Source organism: Acipenser ruthenus, chromosome 17, assembly GCF_902713425.1.
Source record: "Acipenser ruthenus chromosome 17, fAciRut3.2 maternal haplotype, whole genome shotgun sequence".
NCBI lineage: Eukaryota > Metazoa > Chordata > Actinopteri > Acipenseriformes > Acipenseridae > Acipenser > Acipenser ruthenus.
The window spans coordinates 14,940,265-14,954,445 of NC_081205.1; the positions used below are offsets into that span (position 1 = coordinate 14,940,265).

The window sequence follows — 14,181 nt, forward strand, 5'->3', positions numbered from 1 at the left end:
CTGGAGAGTCAGTACAATGAGAGTCCTCTAGTGAAAGGCACTGTCTCGTGGCTGGAGAGTCAGTACAATGAGAGTCCTCTAGTGAAAGGCACTGTCTCGTGGCTGGAGAGTCAGTACAATGAGAGTCCTCTAGTGAAAGGCACTGTCTCGTGGCTGGAGAGTCAGTACAATGAGAGTCCTCTAGTGAAAGGCACTGTCTCGTGGCTGGAGAGTCAGTACAATGAGAGTCCTCTAGTGAAAGGCACTGTCTCGTGACTGGAGAGTCAGTACAATGAGAGTCCTCTAGTGAAAGGCACTGTCTCGTGGCTGGAGAGTCAGTACAATGAGAGTCCTCTAGTGAAAGGCACTGTCTCGTGGCTGGAGAGTCAGTACAATGAGAGTCCTCTAGTGAAAGGCACTGTCTCGTGGCTGGAGAGTCAGTACAATGAGAGTCCTCTAGTGAAAGGCACTGTCTCGTGGCTGGAGAGTCAGTACAATGAGAGTCCTCTAGTGAAAGGCACTGTCTCGTGGCTGGAGAGTCAGTACAATGAGAGTCCTCTAGTGAAAGGCACTGTCTCGTGGCTGGAGAGTCAGTACAATGAGAGTCCTCTAGTGAAAGGCACTGTCTCGTGGCTGGAGAGTCAGTACAATGAGAGTCCTCTAGTGAAAGGCACTGTCTCGTGGCTGGAGAGTCAGTACAATGAGAGTCCTCTAGTGAAAGGCACTGTCTCGTGACTGGAGAGTCAGTACAATGAGAGTCCTCTAGTGAAAGGCACTGTCTCGTGGCTGGAGAGTCAGTACAATGAGAGTCCTCTAGTGAAAGGCACTGTCTCGTGACTGGAGAGTCAGTACAATGAGAGTCCTCTAGTGAAAGGCACTGTCTCGTGGCTGGAGAGTCAGTACAATGAGAGTCCTCTAGTGAAAGGCAGTCTCGTGACTGGAGAGTCAGTACAATGAGAGTCCTCTAGTGAGGCACTGTCAGGGTTAAAGCATTGCGCTGTGATTGTTTCAGGTTGCTGGATGGAGAAAGCTTAGTGGGGAGGCAAGCTGAAGATCAGGCAGTGACAGCGACTATCGGACCTCCTGCTGAAGCCTGGAAGAATCTAATTGCACAGAGAACAGGTAAACACACAGACCCACACAGAGACAAACAGGGACACGCAGAGACAAACATGGACACACAGACACACAGAGACACAAAGACAAACAGAGAGATCCACACAGAGACAAACAGGGACACAAAGATACATTGAGACAAACAGGGACCCACAGACCCACACAGAGACAAACAGGGACACACAGACCCACACAGAGACACACAGAGACAAACAGGGAAATGCAAAGACGAACATGGACACACAGTCTCACTCAGAGACAGACAGACAGGGACATACAGAGACAAACAGGGACACAGAGACACACAGAGACAAACAGGGATACACAGACCCACACAGAGACACACATAGATGAACAGGGAAACAAAGAGACAAACAGACCCACACAGAGACATACAAAGACAAACAGACACACAGGGACATACAGTGACAAACAGGGACGCACAGTGACACACAGAGACGATCAGGGACACACAGACACACACAGACACACAGAGACAGACAGGGACACACAGAGACAAACAGACCCGCACAGAGACACACAGACATACACAGAGGCAAACATAGGCAAGCATGACTTACAAACTGAGATACCTAGTGTAGTACCAGACACTATGTTTTAAAATGAAAACATTTTCAGAACTTTTACAACCTATATAATGAATGGAAGTGAAGGGCAGGTCAGGTTACTCACTGGTGTGTGTCTGTGCAGGGGTGCTGTACCAGGAGTACGGTACTCAGTTCTGTCTGCAGGAGATCCAGCGCCGAAGGCAGTGTGACGCTGAGTCAGACGGAGAGCCCGCTGTGAGGGACCCTGCCCTGCCGCTGCAGCTCTGCAGGGACTCCCCCTCCAGCACCATGAAGCTGTGGCAGAACCGGGAGGCTGTGAGGAGCAGCGGGGTGCTGAGTGTGCTGAGCACAGAGAAGCGCCAGCATCAGGAGGTGAGGGGAGGTGCAACCACCCTTTCCAGGTTTTACTACAAGTTTGATTAGCCACAGTGTGTGTCTTATTAAACTCGTAATGAACCCAGGAATTGATCACATTGCTGTGCGAAGGGAGTCTTCTTTCCATCCCTGAGCTCTGTCCTCTTCCTCTCTGGCAGGCCATGTTCGAGCTGGTCACCTCCGAAACCTCGTACTACAAGAGTCTGGAGCTGCTGGTGACACACTTCCAGGAGAACCGCCAGCTCATACAGAGCCTGAGCCAATCAGAAGCCCACTTCATCTTCTCCAACATCCGCGACGTCAAGGACGTCAGCGAGAGGCAACACTAAACTTAAAATCCTTTAATAACTGTTCTTACCTTTTATGAGCACTCACAACATTATCAGTCTTAAAGGAGTGCTGACCAATGCTTTAAAATCAATGTTCTTACCTCTTATGAGCACTTGCAACATTATCACTGCCACCCCTCTTAAAGAAGGGCTGACCACAGCTTTTGAAATCCTTGCTTCTTGCCTCTTATTGGCACCAACGACATTATCACTGCTTCCATTTAAAGGTGTGCTGATGAAGGACATATTACTAGCTTCATGTCACATTATAAACAATGTGTAAGGTTTCTTATAAAGGCCTCAGTTGCATGTTATTATAACACTGTATTGAGACAGCCTGCTATTATTATCAACTAATGTTTATAAGATACTTTATAATACATGATTGATTATTCATAATAGAGTAGTGTGATATGTAAATGACGGCATGTAATAAAAACAGCAAATATTGTTCTCTTAACTGTTTATTTATAATAATCCTCCCCTGCATACACTTTCAGTTACAACTGGCCAAGATTGTTACTATTTCAGGACAACAAAGACACTGGCAATCCCAAGCATGTCGCTCCCAGGTAGATAGGGTCTGTCCAGTCCCTGTCACCCTTGAGCCAGAGAAGAGGCAGGCAGTGCGAGTCCTGAGTCCTGTGTCTGTGTCCTGGCAGGTTCCTGTTGGATCTGGAGCGCAGGGTGGAAGAGAATGTCATCATCTCGGACGTGTGCGACATCGTTTCCTGGCACGCCAGTCAGCACTTCCACGAGTTTGTGACCTACGTGTCAAACCAGACATACCAGCAGCGCGCCTACCGCAGGATATTGTGGGTACTGCAGGGGCTCAAGACAGAGGGTCCAGACCTGGAGGGGTATTGTGGGTACTGCAGGGGCTCGAGACAGAGGGTCCAGACCTGGAGAGGTATTGTGGGTACTGCAGGGGCTTGAGACAGGGGGTCTGACCTGGAGAGGTATTGTGGGTACTGCAGGGGCTTGAGACAGGGGTCCAGACCTGGAGGGGTATTGTGGGTACTGGCAGGGGCTTGAGACAGGGCGTCCAGACCTGGAGGGGTATTGTGGGTACTGCAGGGGCTTGAGACAGGGCGTCCAGACTTGGAGGGGTATTGTGGGTACTGCAGGGGCTCGAGACAGGGAGTTCAGACCTGGAGGGGTATTGTGGGTACTGCAGGGGCTCGAGACAGAGGGTCCAGACCTGGAGATGTATTGTGGGTACTGCAGGGGCTTGAGACCTGGAGAGGGTAATCCTGAGGTTATCTCTGGGAGCAGCGCTAGCATCTGTTTTAGCAGTTTTCATGGTGAGCGGTGGGTAGCCCCAGCTCAGCGTCAGTGAGGAGACTCCTGTATGTGCAGTGTGTTTTACACATATCTAGCAAGCCGCTTATCCAGTTGTGATGACACTTGATAAAGGCTCAGGTAATCAATAGTGTAGGAATCTGTCTTTTCAGATAACTGTGTCTCATTCAATTGCTGTGAAGATTGATGAGAGCTGTTGTTGAGAGTATTCTGTAATGTTAAGCGTGTATTCGGCTACAAATCACTCTGTTTTTTTCCAGAAAGGAAAATGAGAGTTTCCGAGAGGTGATGTCTGGTCTGGAACAGGCCCCGCAGTGTAAGGGCCTCCCGTTCACCTCCTTCCTCATCCTGCCCTTCCAGAGGATCACTCGACTCAAACTGCTGGTTCAGGTGAGCAGGGCACTGCCAGAGACAGAGACACAGGGACAGGTGAGCAGGGCACTCAGAGACACAGGGACACAGGGGCAGGTGAGCAGGGCACTGCCAGAGACACAGGGAGAGGTGAGCAGGGCACTGCCAGAGTCAGAGAGACAGGGACAGGTGAGCAGGGCACTGCCAGAGACACAGGGACACAGGGACAGGTGATCAGGGCACTGCCAGAGACACAGGGACACAGGGACAGGTGATCAGGGCACTGCCAGAGACAGAGACACAGTGACAGGTGCGCAGGGCGCTGCCAGAGACAGAGACACAGTGACAGGTGAGCAGGGCACTGCCAGAGACACAGTGACAGGTGAGCAGGGCACTGCCAGAGACACAGGGACAGGTGAGCAGGGCACTGCCAGAGACACAGGGACAGGTGAACAGGGCACTGCCAGAGACGCAGAGACACAGAGACAGGTGAGCAGGGCACTGCCAGAGACACAGAGACATAGGGACAGGTGAGCAGGGCACTGCCAAAGACACAGAGACAGGTGAGCAGGGCACTGCCAGAGACACATGGACAGGTGAGCAGGGCACTGCCATAGACACAGGGACAGGTGAGCAGGGCACTGCCAGAGACACAGGGACAGGTGATCAGGGCACTGCCAGAGACACAGGGACACAGGGACAGGTGACCAGGGCACTGCCAGAGACAGAGACACAGGGACAGGTGCGCAGGGCACTGCCAGAGACAGAGACACAGTGACAGGTGAGCAGGGCACTGCCAGAGACACAGTGACAGGTGAGCAGGGCACTGCCAGAGACACAGGGACAGGTGAGCAGGGCACTGCCAGAGACACAGAGACACAGAGACAGGTGAGCAGGGCACTGCCAGAGACACAGAGACATAGGGACAGGTGAGCAGGGCACTGCCAAAGACACAGAGACAGGTGAGCAGGGCACTGCCAGAGACACAGTGACAGGTGAGCAGGGCACTGCCAGAGACACAGGGACAGGTGAGCAGAGCACTGCCAGAGACACAGGGACAGGTGAGCAGGGCACTGCCAGAGACACAGGGACAGGTGAGCAGGGCACTGCCAGAGACACAGAGACAAGGACACAGGATCAGGTGGAATGAGCTGTCATATAACAACCCCCTCCCCTCCCCACGAGGGAGGAGCCCAAATGTTCAGGGCCCACGAGGGAGGAGCTCACACATCCAGCGCCCACGAGGGAGGAGCCCGAGCATCCAGCGCCCACGAGGGAGGAGCCCGAGCATCCAGCGCTCACGAGGGAGGAGCCCGAGCATCCAGCGCCCACGAGGGAGGTACCCGAATGTTCAGGGCCCACGAGGGAGGAGCTCACGCATCCAGCGCCCACGAGGGAGGAGCCCGAGCATCCAGCGCCCACGAGGGAGGAGCCCGAGCGTCCAGCGCCCACGAGGGAGGAGCCCGAGCGTCCAGCGCCCACGAGGGAGGAGCCCGAGCGTCCAGAGCCCACGAGGGAGGAACCAGAATGTTCAGGACCCACGAGGGAGGAGCCCGAGCGTCCAGCGCCCACGAGGGAGGAGCCCGAGCGTCCAGCACCCACGAGGGAGGAGCCCGAGCGTCCAGCGCCCACGAGGGAGGAGCCCGAGCGTCCAGCGCCCACGAGGGAGGAGCCCGAGCGTCCAGCGCCCACGAGGGAGGAGCCCGAGCGTCCAGCGCCCACGAGGGAGGAGCCCGATCATCCAGCGCCCATGAGGGAGGAGCCCGAATGTTCAGGGCCCACGAGGGAGGAGCCCGAGCATCCAGCGCCCACGAGGGAGGAGCCCGAGTATCCAGCGCCCACGAGGGAGGAGCCCGAGCATCCAGCGCCCATGAGGGAGGAGCCCGAGCATCCAGCGCCCACGAGGGAGGAGCCCGAGCATCTAGCGCCTACGAAGGAGGTACCCGAATGTTCAGGGCCCACGAGGGAGGAGCCCGAGTATCCAGCGCCCACGAGGGAGGAGCCCGAGCATCCAGCGCCCACGAGGGAGGAGCAAGAGCATCCAGCGCCCACGAGGGAGGAGCCCGAGCGTCCAGCGCCCACGAGGGAGGAGCCCGAGCGTCCAGCGCCCACGAGGGAGGAGCCCGAGCGTCCAGCGCCCACGAGGGAGGGGCCCGAGCATCCAGAGCCCACGAGGGAGGAACCAGAATGTTCAGGACCCACGAGGGAGGAGCCTGAGCACCAGCGCCCACGAGAGAGGGGCCCGAGCATCCAGAGCCCACGAGGGAGGAACCAGAATGTTCAGGACCCACGAGGGAGGAGCCTGAGCACCAGGATCACGAGGGTCCAAGGTCCTCGAAGGCGATGTGAGACTATCTGACAGAGCCTAGAAGGGAGCCGCACCTGTCCCCTGTGACCGAGGGAGAGCCGCACCAGTCCCCTGTGACCGAGGGAGAGCCGCACCAGTCCCTCGTGACCTGCTGCTCCCACCTTCGCCGCCAGAGGGAGAGTGCCTGCTGCTGCCATCTCCACTGCAAGACGGAGATTACCTGTTACTTCCGCCACTACCACCAGAGGAGCTGAATCTACCTCCTGCAATGCCTGGGGCTGCCAAACCTGCATCACCTAGGGCTGCTGAGCCTGCATCCTGCATCAACCTGGGGCTGCCGAGCCTGCATCGTGGCTCCTCCCTCTCGTGCTGGAGACAGCTGGGCTTCTCCCTCTCGCGCTGGAGACTGGTGTTTCCCTTTCTTGGGCTCTAGACATGCAGGCTTCCCCTTATTGTACGCTGGAGACACTGGCTTACCCCTCTTGGGCTGTGTATGCTCCGGTTTCCCCCTTTTCTGTGCAGGCAGCTCCTCCTCTTCCTCTTGGAGGGGGCACATACCATTGTGTGCCCAAACTCACCACACGCAAGACACCATCCTCGCTCCTCAAGGCCACGGAAGAGGTCCTCCAGCCTGTAATCCCACTTAATTTGGGCTGTGTCGCGGTTCCCCCAAATCCAGTTATCCATTTTTTTTCCTCCACTCTTCTCACACAAAAAAAAGTTTTTTCCAAAAAGATTCACCCGCAGTACTATTCCTGGCCTGCGTCTGTGGGAATGCTGTTATCCCATGTTCCAACACCACATGTGGCAAGCTCTCCTGAGCGGTGACGTCAGACCCAGAAGAAACACACACAGCACTGCGAGTGAAATGTGAATGAATTCGCTGCGGTGCTTTTTTATTATGAATAAACAAATACAAAGGTTGAACAAAAACATAAACACTGACACAAAAGGCGCGATGGCCAAAACAAACAGACACGGAACAAAACAAACAAGTATCGTGCTGGTGTATAACCAGTATGTGTAGCAATTGTTTATAGTTTAAGCTTTAATTTGCTTACCTCCCGAACCTCGTTCTGCCTCTGTCGAAACTTATTGTCACCACCTACTGTTCAGGTTTGCTGTGAACGCTCATTTTAAAACATCTATATGTTATATATTTTTAAATCTTCCAGTTTTTCTAATATATTTTCCAATACTCACAATAATATCTTTATCTATTTTACCTCCATCACCTATACCATCTTTAAAAAAATTATTGGATATACTGAAAGCCCTAAATTCTTTCCACATGTCTTCTCTCACCTCCCTATATCACATTCAGACTTCATATGCTGCACTGTTTCCTTTACACTACATTCCATACACAACCCATTCCCATGTGCTCCAGTCCTATATAAGTGTTCTTTAAGTGTTGACTGCCCTATAAGAAGCCTTATTAATGCTACCTCCTCCTGTCTATTCCACCCATACCACCCTTCCCTAATTTTAAGCTTATTTTGGGCCTTATAAAACTTCCTAACCTTTTTTTTTTCTTTATCCCATATATTCTGCCATGCATTACTGTTTCTCAATTATTTTATAATATTCATTTACCCACCCAGCTCCCATTTATTTTGGCAGTTTCCGTGTTAAAAATGCTCTTTTATTTGCAGATTTTTCATTCTTAGCCCTCAAATAAGCAATTTGGACAGTTTTCAAAACAATTGTTGCTATATTTTTTTAAATACACACTTTTTTATTGTTATTATGATAAACGGAAATACAGTATTTTAATAGAACTTAAATAACAAAATAAAAACAATATGTTACAATTGTAACGTTATAATGTAGAGCACAACAATAATTCTGGTTGCTCTTCTTTGCACTCTTTCCAGCGCAGCAATATCCTTTTTGTAGCAAGGTGACCAGAACTGAAAACAATATTCTAGATGAGGTCTTACTAATGCATTGTAAAGTTTCAACATTACTTCCCTTGATTTAAATTCAACACTTTTCACAATATATCCGAGCATCTTGTTGGCCTTTTTATAGCTTCCCCACATTGTCTAGATGAAGACATTCAACATAAACTCCTTTTCATAGATTCCTTCTTTAATTTCAGTATCTGATATTTATAATGCACATTTTTATTGCCTGCAGTACCTTAGACTTTTCTCTATTAAATGTAATTTTCCATGTGTCTGCATGCTGTCTAGATCATTTTGAATGACCTTTGCTGCTGCAGCAGTGTTTGCCACTCCATTCATTTTTGTGTTGTCTGCAAATTTAACAAGTTTACTTACTATACCAGAATCTAAATCATTAATGTAGATTAGGAATAGCAGAGGACCTAATACTGATCTCTGTGGTACACCACTGGTTACCTCGTCCATTTTGAGATTTCTCCTCTAATCAGTACTTTCTGTTTTCTAAATGTTAACCACTCCCTAATCCATTTGCATGCATTTCTTTGAATCCCTACTGCGTTCAGTTTGAAAATTGATCTTTTATGCGGGACTTTGTCAAAAGCTTTCCGGAAATCTAAATAACCATGTCATATGCTTTGCAATTATCCATTGTCGATGTTGCAGCCTCAAAAAATCAAGTAGGTTAGTTAGACACGATCTCCCTTTCCTAAAACCATGCTGACTGTCTCCCAGTTTTCCATTTTGGATCTTATTATAGTTTCCATAAGTTTACATATAATAGAAGTCTCCCTTTTTGTGGACCGGTATTACGTTTGCAATTTTCCAGTCTGTCGGTACAACCCCTGTGTCAAGAGACTGTTGCATGATCTTGGTTAGCGGTTTGTAAATAACTTCTTTCATTTCTTTGAGTACTATTGGGAGGATCTCATCCAGCCCTGGGGATTTGTTTATTTTAAGAGCTCCTAGTCCCTTTAACACTTCTGCCTCTGTTATGCTAAAGTTATTTAAAACTGGACAGGAACAGGTCGACATGTGGGGCATGTTGTCTGTATCCTCCTTTGTAAAAACCTGTGAAAAGTAAGCATTTAATATATTTGCTATTTTTTTTTCTTCATCTATGATTTAGACATTTAACCACCTCTTTGAATGTTCTCTTGCTGTTATAATATTGGAAAAACATTTTGGAATTGGTTTTAGCCCCCTTAGCAGTATTGATTTTTACCTCTCTCTTGGCCTTTCTAACTTCCTTTTTGACTTGCGTTTGCAGTTCCAAGTACTCTTTCTGTGCACTTTGTTTTTGGTCCCTTTTAAACGCTCCTTAAAGTGCCTTTTTTCATTTAATATATTTTTTTTAACTATTAAACCATTTTGGCCATTTTGTTTTAGATTTAGATTTGTCTACTTTTGGTATGTAATTGTTTTGCGCCTCTAGACTACATTTTTAAAAAACAGCCATCCTTTTTCTGTGGATGTTTTCTCTATTTTACTCCAATCTACTTCTGTTAGTCTCTGTTTCATACCTTCATAGTTTGCTTTTCTAAAATTGTAAACCTTAGCTTTAGTCATTACTTTTGGGGTTTTAAAAAATATTTCAAATGAGACCATGTTGTGGTCTGAGTTTGCCAATGGCTCTCTGACCTCTGTTTTAGTTATTCTGTCTTCATTATTTGAAAAGACTAAGTCAAGGCATGCCTCCCCTCTAGTCGGTGCCTTGACAAATTGCGTTAGGAAGCAGTCATTTGTCATTTCCACCATTTCAATTTCGTCCGTCGTGCCCCCCATTGGGTTTTCCCATTTTATGCGGGGGAAGTTGAAATCCCCCATTAGTATGGCTTCTCCTTTTCTACACGCATTTCGAATGTCATTGTATAACAGATTATTTTGCTCAGCGTCTGAATTTGGCGGTCTATAGCATGCTCCTATTATTATGCCCTTTGAATTTTTGTCCATTATTCTGACCCATATTGATTCGGCGTTGTTTTCTTTGTCCTGATTTAACACCTGGGCTTCAAGACTATTTCTTATGTATAGCGCTACCCCTCCACCTCTTCCGTCCTGCCTGTCTTTCCTATATAGTGTGTACCCACTAATATTATATTCGTCTCCATCACTCTCAGACAACCAAGTTTCTGTAACACCTATCACATCATAGTTACTTGTTAGTGCAGTAGCTTCAAGTTCTAACATTTTGTTTCTGAGACTTCTAGCATTTAGATAAATACATTTAATAGGTGTCTTACCTGAGATGTTGACTTTGTTTTGATGTGGTCTCCTTTCTGTTTTTTTTATGTTTTCTCCCCCCTTCCTTTCTAGTTTAAATGCTTCTGAAATCCCTTGTTGTAGAATGTGCTCCAATGTCCAAGAAAGGTGAAGCCTTCCTGTGTGCACCACGATTTCAGCCATACATTTTGATTTTGTATTTCCAGCTGTCCATATGGTCCTTTGCAAGGTGCCGGCAGTATCCCAGAAAATACCACAGTTTTGGTCTTACTATAATTCTCCCAATCATTATTTACCCATCTCAATGACTGTTTACAAAATCCACCTCTGTCCTTTGCCTTCTGTTTTTCTTTCAACAAAGATAAATCAATCCGAGGAGTTTTAAAACACCACGGACTCATATTAGATGGTACTCTTTTTAATCTCACCCGTCCTAACAATATCTCAATGTGATCCTGATCCTCAATATCTTTTTGAATTCTCACCCCAATAGTTTTATCACACACATTCCTTTTTCTCTTCATTACCTCGTATTCTTAACAAGGCTCAGAAACACTTTGCACAGGATTTCCATCTCCTCCATTCATTGCCTTGACCCAGAACCGAATTCTCAGCATTTTCCTTCTTAAATACACTGGCATTTCCCCACTACCTACTTGCAATGCTGCAACCGGAGATGAACACAGTGCTCCACTACATACTCTAAGAGCCCTAGCTTGTACCACATCCAGTTTTCCCAAATCCTTACTGACTGCCTCCTCATACGTCATACATCCATAATCCAGTATAGACCTAATCAACGCTCTATAAATCATTAACAACATTTTCATACTTGCTCCCCATACATTCCCCAACAAATTCATCCTTCCTTTACATCTAACAACTATTTTGTCTATCTGCTGTGTCCATTTCAATTTCTCATCCAACAAAGCCCCCAGAAATTTAAACACTGGTACTGTACTATCTTTAACTGTTGTCCATCAAACTCAATACTAATATCTCCCCTTTTCTTACAAGAAAAAATAACTCACCCCCCATTTTGTCCATAAATTTATTTCCTTCAATCTTCCATTCAATTTCTTGGCCCCACTATCCAAATTTCTATGTCTATTCCAAACAACACAATCATCATCATACATCAATATCCCTCTATCTTTAACACTTTCAGCAAATCATTTATCATAATATTAAAGATGAGTGGACTCACACCACTCCCTTGAGAACTCCATTTTCAATCTCTACTATTTCTGATTAACTGTTCCCAACTTTTACCTGCATTTTCCTAATTTCCAAAAAGATTCTAAATCATCTAAACATTCTTCTTACTATCCATATAGTAAACATTTTAACCAATACTCTTCTCTCCACACCATATCATATGCCTTTTCAATATCCAAAAACACTGCTGCCATATACTGTTTATTAACAAACCCCTTTTGAACCTCTGACACTATAAAATCTGGTCCATTGTACATCTATTACTTCTAAACCCCTCTTGCCAACAAGAAACACAACCATCTATAATTTATCATTCTTTCCATTATCTTTCCAAAATTAGATGTCGGAATTTGGCCTATAGGAATTTGGCTTACTTACATCCATATCTGGCTTTCCAATAGGAATCACTACTGCATTTATTTTCCAACTATTAGGAATCCTAAGCAAATAACATCCCAGCATGCTTATGGTCATGTATACAAATGATGGACAGGCCTGGTTACCTATAATTATAGCTAGCATGGCTGCAAGAGGAGACCTCAGTGACTTTGAAAGAGGGGTGATTGTTGGGGCACGTTTGGCAGGAGCTTCAGTGACCAAGACAACTCAACTTGCTGATGTTTCACGAGCAACAGTGTCTAAGGTGATGTCGGCATGGAACTCCGAGGGAAAGACATCATCAGCAAAAGGGCAACAGTGTGTGGAAGTGCATACTCCAGAATTGTGATATCCGTGCATTAATTCGAAGTGCAAGGCAAAACAGGCGAGCAACTGCAGATCAATTGACTGCAAATTTCAACCTGGGGCGCGAGCAGCCAGTTTTATTAAAAACGGTAAACGGTCCGCCGAGAACTCCACAGAGTAGGATACCATAGTGGCCCAACGCCCTATTAAGTATATATAGATTTTGTTTCACTATACAACTTCTTATGCTTATATTCAAAATAAATAGAATTTGCATACAAATCATTAGCAGTAATTACATAAACAATGTATTGTTTTATTAAATATGAACCAAAAAAATAAAGCATAAGGTGACATTTTATGTGCAGTTACTTGTGATTTTGAAAACAGTTGTTAAAATGGATGCAAAATATAAACATGTCTAATTCTACTTGTAGCTCAAAGATACACAAGAAAATCGCTATTACCATCTTATATTAACTTCAGGTTTTTCTTACATTGGTAACGAGGATGATCCGCGTCCTCATGTGTCATTTGTTGTGAAGTACTGTACTGGCTCACGAATGCCTTAAGCCATCGCCATCTTGAGACAGGGCATCCAGATTGTATTGGGAAAAGACACAAGTTTTTACAGAAAAAAGCTGATCAATTAGCTAAACAGCAAGATGTTCTCAGAGAAGGAGATAGAAGGAGATGAATGATTCCCACTGTACTTGCACAACTGACTGTTGTCAGTATGTTTGCAATGCTAGATGAAAAAATTGAAACTGGTATTCATTATGTTGCAACACAATTTTGAATTTATATTGTAATGTGGAGGTAAAGGAAGAAATCCAGGCAAGTATTCTGGTCTCAATGCACAGTTTATTTTACAGGAACGAGCAGTTCAATAAAATAAATGCAATAAACAATAACAAACATAGGATACATAGAAGGGTTTAATAAACAGGCAGGTAACGCACACAAAGATAACAGTCTCTGCGTGTCGGTAATTAAAAAAAACAACAGGTTTCAGTCATCATGCGCACTCCCCCAATCACAGGCATGCATTGCCGCCCCACCACCCACATAGTCCATTAATCCCCATGGGGGCTGTCCTACAAAGTCATATTTGCGATCGGCTGCAGTCCTGTTGTCTGCACGAAGGGGACCCTTAACTCAAAATTTGGTCTGGCTGTCGTGTGAGAGAATGTTCATAGAGGGTACATGCGGAAGTCATGTTTTTTGGCCCAGAAGAGATGCTTGAGAACAGTGATTTTGGACATAAGCCGTGTGGCATTATGACCAAATACATTTGGAACAGCAAGGCGGGATAGTTTATGTTTCATCTTTCATGTAGTGCTGATGCACCCTTTAAGTATTTCAGTTAAAATACCGAATAGTGAATAATTTTGGGTTGTGGGTTCATTATTCCTGTGTTCATTCTTCCTGTGTTCATTTGGGTCGCCAATCAAAAAGTTTGGGAAACACTGCCTTAGACAATGTGATTAATAAACCCACCTTTGTGTGTGTAACCTCCATGAACAGACCCTGTCCAAATTGCACTGTGTGTTTGCAGCAGTGTTCTTCCCTCGCCAGGTACAGGCTGTGATGAACAGGGAGCTGTGTGAGCAGGTAGCTGGGTTCTCATGAAACGTGTCTCTTCTGTTACACTGCAGAACATCCTGAAGAAAGTGGAGGAGGGGTCAGAGGAAGAGGCCAGCGCTGTGATGGCACACAAACACCTGGAAAAGGTACCGTGTTTGAGTGTCCATGTGTGAGAGTGTTAGTGTGAGTGGGTGTATCAGTGTGAGAGTTCAGCGTGAGTGCCTCTGTGTGAG

General features: G+C 46.7%; 1 protein-coding gene across 2 annotated transcripts in view; it reads left to right on the plus strand.

The window, feature by feature from the left end:
* The window catches only part of ngef (neuronal guanine nucleotide exchange factor), a 70,888-nt gene that overhangs the window by 40,463 nt on the left and 16,244 nt on the right, over window positions 1-14,181 (plus strand). For both annotated transcript variants that reach the window (XM_058990010.1, XM_058990011.1), the window contains 6 exons: window positions 992-1,101; window positions 1,807-2,036; window positions 2,198-2,358; window positions 3,031-3,183; window positions 3,931-4,060; window positions 14,020-14,094. In XM_058990010.1, coding sequence (XP_058845993.1) covers window positions 992-1,101; window positions 1,807-2,036; window positions 2,198-2,358; window positions 3,031-3,183; window positions 3,931-4,060; window positions 14,020-14,094 — 859 coding nt within the window. The remainder of the gene's footprint in view (window positions 1-991; window positions 1,102-1,806; window positions 2,037-2,197; window positions 2,359-3,030; window positions 3,184-3,930; window positions 4,061-14,019; window positions 14,095-14,181) is intronic.